At 46.2% G+C, this 17,056-nt stretch overlaps 1 protein-coding gene across 1 annotated transcript in view; it reads left to right on the forward strand.

The window, feature by feature from the left end:
- The window catches only part of syne2a (spectrin repeat containing, nuclear envelope 2a), a 79,858-nt gene that overhangs the window by 912 nt on the left and 61,890 nt on the right, over window positions 1–17,056 (forward strand). Inside the window, 23 exon segments of the mRNA XM_077018216.1 lie at window positions 2,033–2,181; window positions 5,325–5,386; window positions 6,208–6,303; window positions 6,406–6,483; window positions 6,654–6,746; window positions 7,283–7,476; window positions 7,652–7,851; window positions 7,943–8,043; window positions 8,330–8,419; window positions 8,510–8,623; window positions 8,742–8,879; window positions 8,968–9,132; window positions 9,211–9,323; window positions 9,413–9,581; window positions 9,770–9,866; window positions 9,956–10,137; window positions 10,498–10,662; window positions 10,746–10,886; window positions 11,071–11,172; window positions 11,285–11,443; window positions 11,529–11,687; window positions 15,299–16,546; window positions 16,759–16,893. Of these exon segments, the coding sequence (XP_076874331.1) occupies window positions 2,094–2,181; window positions 5,325–5,386; window positions 6,208–6,303; window positions 6,406–6,483; window positions 6,654–6,746; window positions 7,283–7,476; window positions 7,652–7,851; window positions 7,943–8,043; window positions 8,330–8,419; window positions 8,510–8,623; window positions 8,742–8,879; window positions 8,968–9,132; window positions 9,211–9,323; window positions 9,413–9,581; window positions 9,770–9,866; window positions 9,956–10,137; window positions 10,498–10,662; window positions 10,746–10,886; window positions 11,071–11,172; window positions 11,285–11,443; window positions 11,529–11,687; window positions 15,299–16,546; window positions 16,759–16,893 (4,089 nt within the window). The 5' untranslated portion in view covers window positions 2,033–2,093.

Below are 17,056 nucleotides of genomic sequence, written 5' to 3' on the forward strand. Positions count from 1 at the left end.
GCCCTTGCAAAACTGTGTCTAATCTTGCTTGGGCAGAGACAGTCTCTTACTGGAATTCCATATACTATTATAGTCATGTTATAGAGCGTGATAAATGTACAGGCCACAAAAGACGATGCACTACAAGTGTGTCCATGTGTGGAGGCCATGGAGCCCAAAACACTGCTTGTAGACACCTGGTAGGTTTCAGACAGGTGCTTGAAAAAAAACCATCTTTGAATCAGAAAGTGCAAAACAGAGGAACCTGTGTCCTTCAAACAATAACTCAATCTCCACATGTCGTCACTGAGAAATGTGTGATACACACTCAGAGGGAGAATGAGTGATGAGATCATTTTAAGATGCGTTACCATGTTTCCATTGTGTTGACACTGTTGTCCTAATACACTGCTGGGGTGCTGATTAGACACTGAGGTTAAGCTCACTGCTGACTGGGCCTCTGAGCCTCACCAACTGTATTGTACATGTTACTGATACATTAATGACCTCTGCTCGCACAGCAGGGACCTCAACTTGACCTCAAACTTGGTTGTGCTACAGAATCAATTGATATGATGTTCCACCTCTGCAGATATTGGCAACTCTGTACGACCTCTTAAAACACAATCTTAAAATGTTGCATTAGAGCGCATGTATTTTCATTTTGCCATTTGTGCAGTGTACACTGGTAAAGGTGATCCGAATTCTTGACAGAATACACACACACATACAGATACACACACACACACACACACACACACACACACACACACACACACATACAGATACACACACACACACACACACACACACACACACACACACATACCCTATTTTCAGACCCCACAGATTCTTTTCAGGTCGGTCCCCCCCCCTACCCTTTGCGCGCATGGCCTGTAGGTTATGGGGACTCAGTGTGTCCTAAAACATTTTTTCCCCTCTGAAGTCACAGTGCTGGCACTGCTGCAGGTCTGGTGAACCTGAAGCCATCACTAGACCTTTCCATCATGGTTTGGCACTGCTTGGCTTTTTAAATCTCAGCCCACAGCAGGTGTGTGTGTGTGTGTGTGTGTGTGTGTGTGTGTGTGTGTGTGTGTGTGTGTATTAGTATAACTTTAGTATAACTAGTATAACGTCTAAGTGAAATTAGCTATTGATGCTGCAGGTTTCAGCATAGACTTGTCTAATCTACTGTAAATTCTGTGTTTACTGAGTTTCTGCATTCTCTGGAAACATATAGTAGACAGAAGTTCTTCTACAGGATCTGGGTTGTGCTAATCCTAGAATCTTGTGCTAATCTACTTATATAGAATAAGTACTTTCATAGAATATTGTATGTATAGTACTTTCATAGAATATTGTTTTATATAGAGTACAGTACTTTCATAGGACATTGTACTTATATAGAGTATAGTACTTTCATAGAATATCGTACTATACAGAGTACAGTACTTTCATAGAACATCCTAAGCCTGCCTGCAGTTTGGCATCGAGCCCACACTGGCATCAAATCTTCACACACAATCAGAACTCTAATACACTAAATGCTCTTATTTCAAAAAACAACCTTTCTCTGTAATCCAGCAATTACAACTATAGACCTACTAAATTACAGAAATTCGTATCAGGCAGACAATGGTTTTTGTGTTCTGTTTCAAAAGCATAATGTAGACTGGGAACATTTTTAGCCACAGTTATAATCTTTAACGAAGCGACCTTCAAGCGACCTGAGTCTGAACTTTTCTTTCTGTTTAGGTCTGAATAATGGCTAAATGTAAAATTGCTTGGTTTTCAGTCATTTGCAACAATTGATTGTTAACAAAGGCGTCTCATGTGCACCAGGGAATAAACACCAAACAGCTGAATCACATATTTGGTATTAGCCTCTCCTTGAGATCAGGGTCCGTTTTTACATTGGCTGTTTATTAATGTCAGTTTAAACATGCTGCCTCTTCGGGGACTTTCCTAATTCAGTGAGCAAAGGTAATTATTAAAAGAGCAGGAAGAAAGGATAAAACACACAGACGTTTTTCTTCTGCCATTTGTTCTTCAGCGGTATCTGGTGTAGGATGCAGCAGGGGCTCCAGGGCTGAGTGTCCCCTCTGTGTGGAGTGATGGCGTCAGGGGGAGACCCCCACGCCCCCCCTGTGGACCAGGAGGTCCCCTCGCTGGACATTGACGACGTCCACATGCTTCTGCAAGGTGAGGGCCTGCCTCAACCAGCCAGGATCAGGGAGCCTGCATGTTTGTGCCCAAGAGCAAACGTTTGGGCAGAAGATGATCCAGTGATGAAGCGAGATGGTCAAGGAGCTCACCTAACCTCACCTAACCTCACCTTACCTCACCTCACCTAGTCTAACCTCACCTAACCTAACCTCACCTAGTCTAACCTTACGTCACCTCACCTAGTCTAACCTCACCTAGCCTAACCTCACCTAACCTAACCTCACCTAGTCTAACTTTACCTCACCTCACCTAGTCTAACCTCACCTAGCCTAACCTCACCTAACCTCACCTAACCTAACCTCACCTAGTCTAACCTTACCTAACCTAACCTCACCTCACCTTACCTCACCTCACCTAGTCTAACCTTACCTCACCTAACCTCACCTAGCCTAACCTCACCTAACCTAACCTCACCTAGTCTAATCTTACCTCACCTCACCTAGTCTAACCTCACCTAGCCTAACCTCACCTAACCTAACCTCACCTAGTCTAACCTTACCTCACCTCATCTAGTCTAACCTCACCTAGCCTAACCTCACCTAACCTTACCTCACCTCACCTAGTCTAACCTTACCTCACCTCACCTAGTCTAACCTCACCTAGCCTAACCTAAACTTACCTCACCTCACCTAGTCTAACCTCACCCAGCCTAATCTAACTTCACCTCACCTCACCTAGTCTAACCTAGTCTAACCTAACCTCACGTAACCTCACCTAGCCTAACCTAACCTCACCTAACCTCACCTCACCTAGTCTAACCTAGTCTAACCTAACCTCACCTAGTCTAACCTAGTCTAACCTAACCTCACGTAACCTCACCTAGCCTAACCTAACCTCACCTAACCTCACCTCACCTAGTCTAACCTCACCCAGCCTAACCTAACCTCACCTCACCTAGTCTAACCTAGTCTAACCTAACTTCACGTAACCTCACCTAGCCTAACCTCACCTCACCTTCTGCCATGGTGTGCGGGCTCAGAGGGGAAGGCTCTGACTCACAGCCATGCAACAAAAGCAGTGTGAGGGTGTGAGGGTGTGGTCTGTGTGTGCTGCGTTTATAAAGTTGTCCTTGTATAGTTTGATTTTACTTGGCAACAATCTTGTCATTTCATCTCATTTTGACTGGTCCTGTTAGAAATAAAATAGTGTTATTGTTGGCACATATTTAACACTGTTGCTTACGTAGCCTTACAGCACTGTAAAGTGTAACTTTAATCTTCATTTTTCCAGACTGTAACATCAAGCATGGAGATATCGGCTTGGCGCCTTTAATTCAACTGAAAAAGTGTCTCACGTCTGTTTGGTCTTTGTCTGTATTTCTCACTCTTTCTCGAACTCTCTCCCTCTTGATTTCTCTCTCTCTCCCACTCCCTCTCTCACTCTCTCTTCCTCTCTCTCTCTCTAATCTCTGTCTGCGAGACACTCCCCCCCCCCCCCCCCCCCCCATACTATTTTTAGCTAAGGATCAGTTTAGGTGTCACAGGGAAAGGGAACTGCGGACCAAGTTAAAAGTGTGTGTACGACCCCAGTCATGACTGGGGAAAATGAATGAATGTAGGTCATGTGCCTGGAGTGGATTAGGCCACTTCCCAGTACAGTAAAGAACATTCTTCATGTCATTGCATGAACAAGTCTCCACTCTTTAAAACCTCCAACTACACAAACTGCAGGGGTCTGACTCGCACAAGTCCACATAGGCACCAGTTTTGATTTTTCATTGCCTGTGACCTTGATTACATCGGGGTCGTTTCTGTGCATGACGCCCGTGCGTCTGTTCTCGTGTGTCCCCGTGTCCCGGGCTGTTTGAGCTGTCTGTGTGCAGGGGCCAGGCTCACAGACGTGCTCACTGCAGCGTGGTGGCTGGACTGGGTTTGCTATGACTACAGCAGTAGCTATGGGAGGAGACTCGTCCTGAGTCACTGTTGTAGCTGCACTGGCATCTTAAGTGATTATGTCTATTACATCATGCAGTGTTTGTTTTTTCTTTAGCTTTTATTGACGTTCGCAAAGTGCTAGCTCAAAGACATGGAAATGGAAGATTGACTTTTTAATTTCGTTTTAGTTTTACTTAGTTTATTCACAGTTTATCATCCGTCAGAATTTAAAGAAGTGCTCTAGTATGATTCTTGCTGTCTTCTTCTAAACACTGCTGGTATTGTGTAGTCTTGAATTAGCACAGAGCACTGTTTAAAAGAGGAATCCCATACACAAAAGAGAACTATGTTTTAAAATAACCTGTACATTTGCAATAGTTTATATTTGTGCCAGGACACTCCCATGCTGATAACCTGTAATACAGGTGGCAGTATGTTGTGTACAACACCGTGTTGTCTTATGGCATTGCTTTCTTGACATTCTGCTTGTTGCTGTTTGCTCCTCCGAGAGCTCTTGAACAGACAGCCTGAATGTTTTGAGCGATTATGTTTAGGAAAATGGAAAGTTCACATGCATTTTTCACATGCCTGTTTTTTAAAACTTCTAACAAATTCGGGATTGATATGCCCCACCAAAGATTTTGGCATGTTGTCTTTTTTTGTAAGTGAAGTTGGTATGGATGAGTCAGGTCACTACTGTACCACTGGAGCCCACCGTGGCCTTGAAGATGAGTCACCCCTTTACTGTCGGTTAGCGTTAGCATCGCCTCAGGAACCAAGAATCCAGGGAATAACTCAAAGATGAGGATGTTTGCCGCTCGGCGGTGAGGTGAAGTTAACTGGGGCTAAAGCAGTGTTGGTGGAGATGCAGCAGATTGACTGCATGCAGTTGTGAAAGCCCAACATACGAGTGTGTGTGTTGCTCACACGCTGTTAATGGCGCCAGGTTTCCACAGCCTTTTCTGTTCAGAGCTTAAATAGTCCCCCTATGAGCAAAGTGTTGAGGGCTTTGAACTGAGAAACCACAAAGCTCTGCTTTGGCGAGATATCTACATATTTCTGCATAGATGTATTTTTATCCTTGATGCCAGAGTACAGCTTTCCTTGATTTAGTGAAACTATACAGAAAAAAAATCCAGTTCTCTTTTCCGTGTTCACACCAATGGCCACCAGCCTTGTGGATTTCCCATGAATGTGTCGGCAGGTTTAGTCCTCACCACGTCTACCTTGGTTTCTCCTTCACAGTGGAACAGGAGCAAGTTCAGAAAAGGACGTTCACTAACTGGATGAATGCTCAGCTTTCCAAGGTAAACCTGGAAAACCTCCAAGCCCACATAAAGTTGTTCTCATAAAGTCAAACTAGAAACAACCCTAGTGACACAGACTTGCCAGTACACTGGTGAACTGGTGGACACTGGTTTTGAAGACTTGCATATTGTTTTGAAGATTAGCATATTGTTTTGAAGATTAGCATATTGTTTTGAAGATTAGCATATTGTTTTGAAGATTTGCATAGGTTCTGTAACCAGAGATCATTTATTACAAAGCACCCGCACAGTCAATATACTTTATATGCTTAATTTATTCTCTTATACATAGATTAGTATTTGTTTCACCACGTGAGTAAAGGATCAACAGTATGAAACAACAGTGATCCAGGCTGAAATGCTGACTCACAGCCTGGTTGTCATGTCGGCAGGTAAATGGCGGGGGCTGGATTATTTATAGAGCCCACCAGCAGCCACTTTAATGGGCAGCAACCTGAGCCGCCTGCCTCCTCCACGACGCCCAAGTTCAGCTGACATGATGTGCAGTAGTGACACTAATTCGGTTTTGATCATCTAAGCAATGGAACATTCTGTCCCTGTGACAGATGTTGTACTGTTTTTAGCATAGAAAGGGATTTTTAAAGTTCATTAATCTTGCAACTTATCTTGCAGCAGAAAGTCATAAAACCTAAAACCTGATCCAACATTATGAGAGAATTTCAAAGCGGTGAAAATCTGTGAATATAAAGGATAAACTATGTAATAAATCCCTCTTATTGCTGTCATGGAATCCTCGGTGTCCCGAGTCCTGTGACCTCTAACCCCTAATGGACAACTAATCACCCAACTGTGTTTTCCAGAGGAGCTCTCCCTGCTTAGTGCGGGATCTGTTTACGGATCTCCGTGATGGAGCTCGATTGTTGGACCTGCTGGAAGTCATGAGCGGCCAGATCATGGTTAGTGTCTGAACCCTCCAGAGTCTGCTAGATATGATCATGCTGAATGTTTCTGAAGGTTCTGCGCTCTGCTCTGAGTTCAGCATGTTGGTCTCCTTACAGAAACGTGAAAAGGGACATGGAGTTTTCCAGCAGCGGGGAAATATTGAAAGAGCCTTGAACTTTTTAAAAAATAAATCGGTGAGGCCTTAGTGTTTTATCTGTTGAGTCACGCTACAGTATTCTGAAGCCTATTGTGTGATTTACGTGATCTAAGGCGGCATGCTTCAGAAGTCCTGTTGTTATATCATGACAAAATCATCTTGTTATTATATTTTATAACTATGATATCTTACATGGTTTCTTCATAGATCAAACTGGTAAACATCAACATACCTGACATTATAGAGGGGAAGCCATCGATTATCTTGGGTTTGATATGGACCATTATTCTTCGATGTCACGTAAGGATCACATCAAAGACGGACACTGTATGCATTAGAATACCACACAGGCCGGAGCTGGCTAAATGTGACCCGTTCTCATCTAATTCTACCTTAGGGCACTTTCGAGTTTCCTTCTGATACATTCAACCTCAGATTTCAAACACCTTTTCAGTAGGGGAGGTGTCATGTCTGCCAATGATGTGCGGAACTCCCTGTTTGAAATTGATAATTTCGCCATTTCAAAGGGCTTATTGTGATCGATCCTTTGAGTGAACCCTCAGTAGTCTGGGTCAGGTGGGTAGGTGAGGTTAGGTGAGCTGAAATGCTGGCGTTCACCTCCCCACAGATTTGCTTTAATCCAAGCCGAAGCTTTGTAATGGACACAAAATATTTGCGCTACCACATTTGCATAATAAGGATCGCACTGTTCTTCCTCTAAATCAGTTCAATAACATCTGAGCAGATTTGCTTGTGTTGTATAACATTCCATCCGTGTTCCTGTGGTGACATTCAGAAGCATCATGTGACATGTGAAGCTGTGTGCGTTCCTGCAGATCGAGGAGCTCGCCAGCACACTCTCGTTTGGGTCCCGCTCTTCGTCCCTGGAGTCCCTCTCCAGCCAGGACTCGTCCCCGGGGACACCCGTCCAGGGCAGCCCTGTCCCATGCCGGGCGTCACCCCTCCACAAACGCTTCCGTCTCTCTGCCAAGAAGGCCCTACTGCTGTGGGTGCGAGACCAGTGCAGAAAGTGGGTTTTAGATGCCTGTTGTTCTCAGAATCAAAAAGCTGCAGCATGTTTAGTGACCGTTTGATATCAGTGGTTTGTAACGTCTCTTTAGCAACCTGCATTAGCCATTTGTCCTCCACCTTTGTCCTGATGTCCGTTTGTCCTTAAACGACCTCGTTTCTCTTCCCCGGGACAGAGTGGGTTGTTCACTCAGGGTGAAAGATTTCAAGACGAGCTGGAGGAGTGGTGTGGCGTTTCAGGCCATCCTCTGCTCCCTGAGGCCAGACCTGGTGGACCTCTCCTTAACCGAGAGTCGGAGTAACCTCCAGAACCTGGAGGAGGCCTTCCACTTAGCCCAGCAGGAGCTGGGCATCACCCGGCTGCTAGAACCTGAGGGTGGGCAGCCCATGTCAAACCATCCACCCAGTTCTCATTGTCATTTAATAAAACTGACGTTACAGTCTTTTTTCTGCGCGTCCGTTCCCAGACGTTGACGTATGTGAGCCAGATGAGAAGTCCATCATGACCTACGTGGCCCAGTTCCTCCAGTACTCCAACGATCAGCTCCCAGTGGAGGACGAGCTTGAGGTGAGAGCCCAGATCTAGCCAGCGTCCAGGCTTAACTGTGTCTGTTAAACTACAGGTCTGTTTTAACATACGGTATATCACCTCGATTTTGTCCTTCACCACTAAGATGGTGTATTTACTCTGCCCCTCTCACCTCTATGAAGCTTGAATTTTACCAAACAGATGATTTACTCTCTCTCACTTCCTTCCTCTTACGTGACCTCCTTGTTCGTGGCCTCGGTCCCTGGCTTTCATGTCTATTTCTGGTTCTTCGGGGCTCACCCGTCCTGTTGTGTGCTGGGCGTAGCTGCAATCTCTGCTCTCTCCCACGTGCCTCTCTCCTGTCAACATTCCCACCCACTTCACACCTGCTGTGCTGGCTTCCCCACTGCACGAGGTACAGAAGCAACGCTGGCCTGCAAATTGTACCCAACCCTTTTGTCATTTCGTAACAGTGGCCTTCCGTTCTCTTTCGATGTGCTCTTAGGCGTCACCCAGCCAGAAGGTCAGAGAGATGACCTGCTGGCTCAACCGAGCCCACAAGGAGCTGCTAGACATCTGGACGTCCACGGAGGAGGAGGGATACGCAGCCAGGTATCAGGTAAGCCAGGCGCTGGGCCTCACTGGCCATTTCGCCGCTGTGCGACTGCCTTTACGAGTCCGTCACGTCTCCACGCCTGACGGGACTCTGGCCGGTGGGCGGAGGGGATGTGCTGCAGGCGTTCCAGGCCTTCGCGGCGTCGTTCGGAGAGCAGCGGAGGCCCGTGCTGCCCCTGCTGAGTGCGATGAAGCGTTGTGCCCAGCTGAGCCAGGACCAGCTTGATCTCAGGAAGGCGTGGGACACTATGGAGGAAAGGGTGAGTGTTTCTGTGCTCAAGTTTCTGTGTGCTCCTATGTATCTGGTGCTCTTGTACGCACGTGCAAATGCCCCGTTTGCCCCTGCAGCTGCGGCAGTGCAGGGCTGATCTGGACACGGTCCTGCCCGCCCCTCTGACCACGCTGGCCGAGTGGCTCCAGCGCATCGAGGCGGTGCTGTGTGAGGAGCACGGCGACGCCGGAGACCACGCCAGTGCGGCCAGAGACGCCCAACGCAAGCAGGAGCAGCTCAAGGTTGGCAGGGCCGCCCCTTTCAGACACCCTCGAGGCCTCGGCACGTCGATACAGTTCGGTAATACGTTCTTCCTCCAGGTCTTGCTGGTGGACATGGGCAGCCACTTGGACACGCTTCATCTGTTCCGCAACACGGCAGAGGACGGCTCCTCCCAGGTGCCTGTGGAGAAGCTCGAGGAGATCAAGAGACGGTGGGCATGGGATTTCTGCCTCTCAATCACCTCCTTGTGGCTACAATTGTCTTTCCTTCACATGCTCAAATGAACTACAATTCCCATAGTTTCACCAGTGCCAGAGTGACTGCAAAGTACTACGGAATTAAGCTGGAGTACCGGGAACAGTGGCACCGTGTCTGTGAGCTCCTGGAACGTCTGAAGAGCAAGCTGGGCTCCTGGAGAAGACCCTACGGCTCACGGGAGTCCATCCTGGCCCTGCTGCAGGATTGGGACGTGCGTTGCAGTGCTACATATGTCATGTTCTGTGCTTTATGAGATTGTGATGAAGGCTTTGATTAATTTTTTTTTACTTGAGAAAACGAGACATATATGAGACCACTTAATGTAGGACTGAGTGTGATTTGGGGAATTGGTGTTTCACTTGTATTTCTGAACTTTTTTGTGTGTTCATCCCTCATTAGGACACGGTCGACAAGCAAGGCCTGGTGTCCATGCTGAAAGAGGCCCTCCATGAACTGAAACAGACTGCCAACACTTACACCGGCAAAGCAGCACTGGGTCAGGGATTCACTACAACTGTTAGGTAGCAGCTCATCCCTGCAATTCCTCCCTTTTAAGTCATCCTGACGTCTCTCTGTCCTTGGCAGCGGAGGACGTCCGGGCGGTGAGCCGGCAGGTGAAGGAGGTGGATGGCGAGGTGGGCGTGGCCACAGAGGCGGCCATCGCCACGCGGGACAGTATGGGCCGTGTGCTGGCCGCCTGGGAGTCCTACAGGAACTTCTCCCACTCGCTGGAGCTCATCCTGGCCCAGGAGTTCCAGTCAGCAGAGGTACGACCCGGGGACTCGGCCTCAACCGTCCAGTGTGTTTAGCTTGAGTGTATAGTGTATGCAGGCAGTAGTGGTGGCAGTCTGACTGGCAGTCTACAAGTGACCATTACTGTACTAAAGAAGTCATACATCATATGACTTATAACATTTATATGACATAAAAAAGTTTGTGGAAAAAAATTGCAAGCAGGGATTTCCTTGGTGGTTGGAATTTGTTACTTTTTACTTTTTTGGAGTTATTTGTCTGCTTTAAACATTTCTCACAACTCTTAGATGTTTACCATATTGATATCTCCTCTTTGGAACAATTCCTATTGGGGTCTGACCTCAGAACGTTCATCCTGCCTGTGTGTCTCACAGCAGGCCTCCTGCAGTGTGTTTGAATGGAGCACCCGCCACACCCAGCTGAATGAAACCGGAAGCTTCCTGATTGAGATGACAGACAGCTCCACCAGCCAATCCCTGACAGACGAGCTCAGTAAACTCAACATGAAGTGGGCCGAGTTCATCAAGAAGACCAATTTTGTGAGTGTGCACAGTGCTGTCCTGGTGTCTCCTGTCTGCCTGTAGGCTCTGTTTCTGGAGCGTTCACGGGCCTCTGTGTGCAGGTGGTGACCCCTCTGCAGCCCATCACAAGGACACCTCAGGCTCCTGTTCCCCACAGCCTGCTGCAGGAGGCCGGCTGTGTACTGAGGGAGCCCGTGGAGGTCTCCTCCCCAGCTCTTCGCTCGTACCGGGAGAGACTGCAGGTACCCCGCACCACGGCCTCCCCTAGACACAGCCTGAGTTCAGCAGGACATGAGCTTTTGTCTGGAGTGCATCTCCTGTGTGTTGTGTCTCCTTATGTCTTTTGTCTTACAAGACTGCTTTATAATTTTTATAATTAGAGTTTTTTTCTCCATAGTCACTGTTCTTCTCTGACCGTTTATCTAGGACATGGAGAAGAAGTTATCAGAACTGGATTTGCACTGTTTGTCTGCATCACCAGGGTTCAGTGAGGAGGCTTTGCAGAATCTCAAACGCACACTTCCACAGGTGATAACACCTGCACATGTCCTCATCTTCAGAGACTCGTGTTTTTATGAGTGGTGTCTGAGGTGTGTGTGTGTGTGTGTGTGTGTGTGTGTGTGTGTGTGAATGGGAGCAGATGAGACAGGCTCTGAGCACAGCAGACCGGCTGTGTGAGGGTCTACAGAAGGGCGTGTCCCAGCTGGAGGACAGACTTACTGAGCTGACTAACTGGAGCAGCAGGGCCCTGGATATCTACAAACACACGGGCCCCCAGGGGCCGATCCCCACCGTCAAGGTGAGTCTAACATTTCAGCCCCTTTCAGTGAATCCATTTCTGAAATCCAATCATATTTCAGAGCAGATGCATTTCTGCTCTCCAGACGCTGCTCTCCAAAGGCCTGCAGCTGGAGGGACAGGTGATGGCGGAGAGACAGGATCTGCAGGTTCTGCTGGCAGACGTGCAGAAGGGGTCCACCCTGCCCTGCCTCAGTGTCTCCGCCCTACAGGACAGAGTAAAGGACACCCTGCTGCACTCTCAGGTAACTGTGGAGCACAGCTGCTGAGTGGGCCTATACTGCCTTTTTATTTTCAGATTATTCATCTATTGTTTTCAGAGTTCATTTTATTGTATTTCGGGGTCTACTAGAATAGGTTTATATGCTTCGTTATTCCAAATACACATAATTGTTCTTGTACTGTACAACCCTTTTCACATTCTGTCTGTAGCGCTCTGTTACAGATCATGTGTCTGAGCCCCCCCTCCTGATGTACTCAGTCCGCTCTGATTGGTCAGCTGCCAGAGTAGCTCCACCCCTACACATCCCGGCCCTGTTTTGTAGTCGCAGACAGACCCTTCTCTCCTGAGCAGTGTGTTTTAAATATTTTAGAAATCATTAGTGTCTGGTGGTTTCTGGTCCTGTAAATGGACATTCAGTTCCCTGCAGGCAGTAAAAATACCAGAAGCATGAGAAACGTGCTAGCCGGTTAGTGGAAGTCTACAGTGGATTGTGACTGTAACAGCTTGTATTCATAAATCCATCTCCACATAAATTTCCATCTCTGTGGAAAAAAAAATCTCCATATTTCCACACAATTTTAGGTAAACATAGGACTGCAGCTGATTAGCAAAAACCATTATAACACAATAACATTAGTCGTCGAGTTAGTCTGGTTAGCCAAGAAGCCTGGCCCTGAGCATTAGCTTAGCTTAGCTACTGACAACATCACACAACATGACCCATAGCTTTACAAATAGCTACTTTTTTTTTGCTTTGAACATCATAAATCCACCAATGATAATGAAGAAACCTTAGTTATGAACCTGAATTTTTCATCCGGCTACATAAATTGGAAGTGCCCTATGCTTCAGGAGTAAGACATACAAAGCTCCAGGTTTGAACTGCACGTGCTTTTTGAAGCAGCCCTCCATGAAGAGCCAGGAACAGTAAAATAACTGGAACTGGGCGGGGAACAGTGGTACCACAGTTACTTCGACCACTAACTTCTTTGTGGTTCCAACTTTGGTGTAGCATAAATAGGAGTTCTCCCCCCATAGCCCAGAACACAGTCTCCTTGGCATGTCTCCAACAGTGGACCAACACCTGCTAGCCTCCAGTTCTTGCTACTGTGCTGTGAGGGAGTGCCAAGCTTGCCATTAGGCTGGCAGTGTGGAAAGTGTTACAAGATTATGTCATCTTGGAACAAAGAAAATTACAAATTTCAACAAGACATTTCAGGCAGCTGAAAAAACTGGTTTGGGGGAGGTGGTTACTGACTCTGGCATGTACTTTGGTTTTTCTAACTCTGCAGACTGTTTGCATTGAAAAAAACCCATATAACAGTTAAATAAGGGGAAACCAGAAAACCAGTAAAACAGTGCAGGGTTCCCGCGGGGTCTTAAAAAGTCTTAAAATGTCTGAAATTCAAAACTTTAAATTTAAGGCCTTAAAAGACTTAAAAAACAGCCAGATTTTCATCCAAGGTCTTAAATTTAATTTAGTCAGGTCTTAAAATTTTACCTTAGTTAATTTTAGAAAAGTGTAGTTTAATCGAAACGTCCGGAAGTCAGTTCTGTGTTGTCTGTGTTTGTGCGGGGCTACAGGTGTTGATACGTGTTAATTAATTAAACTACAAAACCCATAATAACCGCAGGCAGGAAACGGCCCTTGTCACGAAAAGCCTTCACGCAATTTTGTGCCTCATCCCCGCCGTCTTCGCTATCGTCAGTGCCGGGTCCCGCCGGACTCCACCGCAGTATCACTAGTGCTTCGGCTAATGATATTCGGGCTACATTAGGATAGAGTGACGGCAATGTTCCCTGGTTCGAATATCGCGAAAAAGTTTTCGTGTGGACTAAACAAATCGCATATATAGCTAGATTTGGCTTGGCAGACTTCATCAAGAGAGAGTTGATACGCTCTTACCGGGCCGTATGTGTTAATGTTCGATGAAAGCTTTAATTCAACCACAAAATCCAAACAGCTGGATATTCATGTTCGGTTCTGGAGCAATGGATATGTGCAATCGAGGTACATGGGCTCTCATTTCATGGGCCATCATTTCATGGGCCATGAAACAGCGCAGGATCTACCAAAACGTATCAAAGTAAGTGATCCTTACTTATGCTCCACAGTCTTCTTTTCAATGTGTTAACCATTTTATACAATTAGGCTACAATACAAAAACATCTCAGAACCATGTACTGTCCATGGCATTGAGTTAGAGAAATGTTTCAATGCATGCTAAATCCCAGCTAGAGGAAATAAAAATATATTTACTGTGTTAAATCATGTAAAATGTAAAAAAAAAAAAAAACAACTATGCCCTGTAGATGGGTTATGTCATGTTTTGAAACATGTTCCACTGTCCCATGCTCTGTTTCATGGATTGCACATGGTTTTATTTACATTGTACTGATGTATTGCCTTTTAGTGGGCATATATACATAGGGTAAAAACAGGTAGTGTGTCCCAACGTTTTCAATGTTAACATTCAAATTCATATTCAGCATGGCTAGACAAAGTAAGTTGGTTTCATCGGGATAATAAATAGAAAAGAAGGTAGGGGGTTAAAAAAGTTTTGTGTGTTTTAAGATACAGATGGCCTGGGGAAAGAAAATTCTGAGCCTTTATTTAATTAGTTAATTTTATAATTTCATTTATTTCAGTAATTTAACCAAAATGTAACATTTTAATAAATTTTATCAGCTGCAGGGTGTGAGGATTTTGGTCAAACCATGCCTTAGACATATTGGAAGATAGGCTGAGTCTACATGTTGTTAAATGTATAATGTGTGTATGATTATTTAATTTGATGGTGTACGTCTATCTTTTTATTTCTTATTTTCCAACAAGGAGGTGGAGGCAGAAAACATGCAAGAGGACACAATTGTCACACACAGACTCATATGTGACTGTCACAATGCATGGAGGTGTCACAGGTTCCCCTCACCAAGGAACTCTTAGCATCTGTGGGTGCAGCACGGTCAAAATACTGACTCTTTCTGGATCAGGAACGAATCAGGAAAGAAAAGGAATCCCAGAGCCAGAAAAGAAAGCTGACTAAGCATTCTTTAGAGGACTTTAAGAAAAGGAAGAAAAGCTTGGAAGACGTGTCCACCTGTCTTGCTAGAGTGGCAGATTCTCTTGCAGAAGAAGCTGAGGGCAAGGCTGGATCCAAGATGGCTCAGCTCCTTTCCAAGTCAAATGCCTTGAGAAGGGCATACACAGAAAAGCTTGGCCAAGTCAAAATCCTTGAAACTGAGATTGGTACTGAAAAGGAAGAACTCAGAGATATGTAGGGTGAGGTTGTATGTAGATATGCTAGTGTTGTGTTGGTAAGGTTGCTTGGGTTGAGAATGTTACTATTTTGATTATCTGTTTTAATATTGAATTAATGTAATCCTGTAACTAAATTAATCAAAATAAAATGTTTTAAGAGTTTCTGGGATCATTGGATTGTTTGTGGTAATATGTTGTGTTGGTCTTAAATTTCACTGAGAATGGTCTTAAAAGGTCTTAAAAAAGTCTTAAATTTAACTCACTGAAACCTGCAAGAACCCTGCAGTGGGTTCCCCTTTAAACCTCTGGAACTCAAAACTACCTTGTTTCAGTGTTCATGAAATTTGTTTTCTTTTTCATCTGTCTTTTAGGAGATAAGAGGGATGCTTAGCTGCATGGATGTGAATCGTGAGAGAGAGGCAGAAAGTGGTCAACCCCCCCCAAAGGTCATTGTTCGTGCATTCACCACTCCAGAGCCTCAAACAGGAACATTCCAGAAATATGAGGCTCAGATCTTCACCAAAGTTAAGAAGCCCTCACAGGATAGTCCAACACAGTTTGAGATCCAGCAGACTCATGGATATTCTCTGGTAGAAAAACAAATGAAAGCCAAATCTGCCACCAAACCCCAAGTGCCCCCTGTGGGTGGTTCCCAGCTCCAACGCAGATCTTATCGTGATGTGCTGGTTGCAAAGGGGGTACAGCCCCAACAGAGCCCAGTTCTGCTTTCTAGAAAAGAGGCCCATATGGAAGTTCATGATGAGGATCAGGGAGGCCAGAGTCAGTCACAGACCTGTGCCCCAGTGGAGAAACCTCAGAATCAGTCACAGACCTGTGCCCCAGTGGAGAAACCTCAGAGTCAGTCACAGACCTGTGCCCCAGTGGAGAAACCTCAGAGTCAATCACAGACCTGTGCCCCAGTGGAGAAACCTCAGAGTCAGACGGAGACTTGTGCCCCTCTGGAGAAATCACAGAGTCAGACGGAAACTTGTGCCCCAGTGGAGAAACCACAGAGTCAGACGGAGACTGGTGTCCCAGTGGAGAAACCACAGAGTCAGACGGAGACTTGTGCCCCAGTGGAGAAACCTCAGAGTCAGACAGAGACTTGTGCCCCAGTGGAGAAACCACAGAGTCAGGCGGAGACTTGTGCCCCAGTGGAGAAACCTCAGCAGTCTCCAGGCTCATCGGTCTCCAGCTCCATCTCTCAAAACACACGCACTACAGTCGTTCACTCAGTGACCTCACACCAGCAAACCGATACTCAACCCAGAACCAAACCTCCTACCACAGCGCCTAGCCCACACCAGCATCACAGGCACGTGGCCAGGGATCGTTTTTCCCTTGAGTCCTCCCTACCACTCGGCAAGACTCAGGCCAAGGTGCACCAGACCCAGATCCAGCCAAAGCCTCTCAGCCCAGGCACACCCCTGAGGCAGCGGGACATGGGCAAGACTTCCAGCACACCCCACAGTCCCGCGCAGAGCGAAATGTATTCCAGAGCACAGGCCATGGCTAGGAGCAGGATGGACAAGGCCCATCGCCGTCTGCTTGAGCACATAGATGAGGTCATAACCGCCTTCAGCAGCAGGGACGTGTCCGAAGAAGTTAAGAAGAAGCAGGTGAATCTGCTTTCACTGATGTTCTTTTTGCTTTTGACCTTCTTGTAGTTCCAAGAACTAAGTCCTTGTCCTTAGTCATTTAATGCTTATATCTGTAATTAGATTGTTTGAGTTAATATTAAATAGCTTTTGTCTTGAGAGTAGCTGAGCTGAAAGTCGACCAACAAGATGGGATCTTACTTCTTGCCATGCATCATTCCTTCTCCCTATAGGGGGCGCTGAAAGACCTTACGCCTGCAATGCTGGAGGAGTTCCTGGGAGCTGTGGAGGGAGCAGGAACATTCTGCTCCAAGGCCCAGCTGAGAGACATGGAGCATCTCTCTCTGTCCGTCAGGGCCCAGTGGGAGGTACGCCACAAAACCTGCCTCAGTTATCCGCATGTTAGTGACATTGATTCTGACCTGTCAGTTGCTAAGGTGCTTGAACTAATTTGGTTTAGAAAGATCTGTTAAAATTGTTTTAGAGCTTGTTAAGACTTGTGTAGAGTCATGAAAATCATGAAAATCACCC

The sequence above is a fragment of the Brachyhypopomus gauderio genome, chromosome 9 (genome assembly GCF_052324685.1).
Source record: "Brachyhypopomus gauderio isolate BG-103 chromosome 9, BGAUD_0.2, whole genome shotgun sequence".
In the NCBI taxonomy this organism is placed as follows: domain Eukaryota; kingdom Metazoa; phylum Chordata; class Actinopteri; order Gymnotiformes; family Hypopomidae; genus Brachyhypopomus; species Brachyhypopomus gauderio.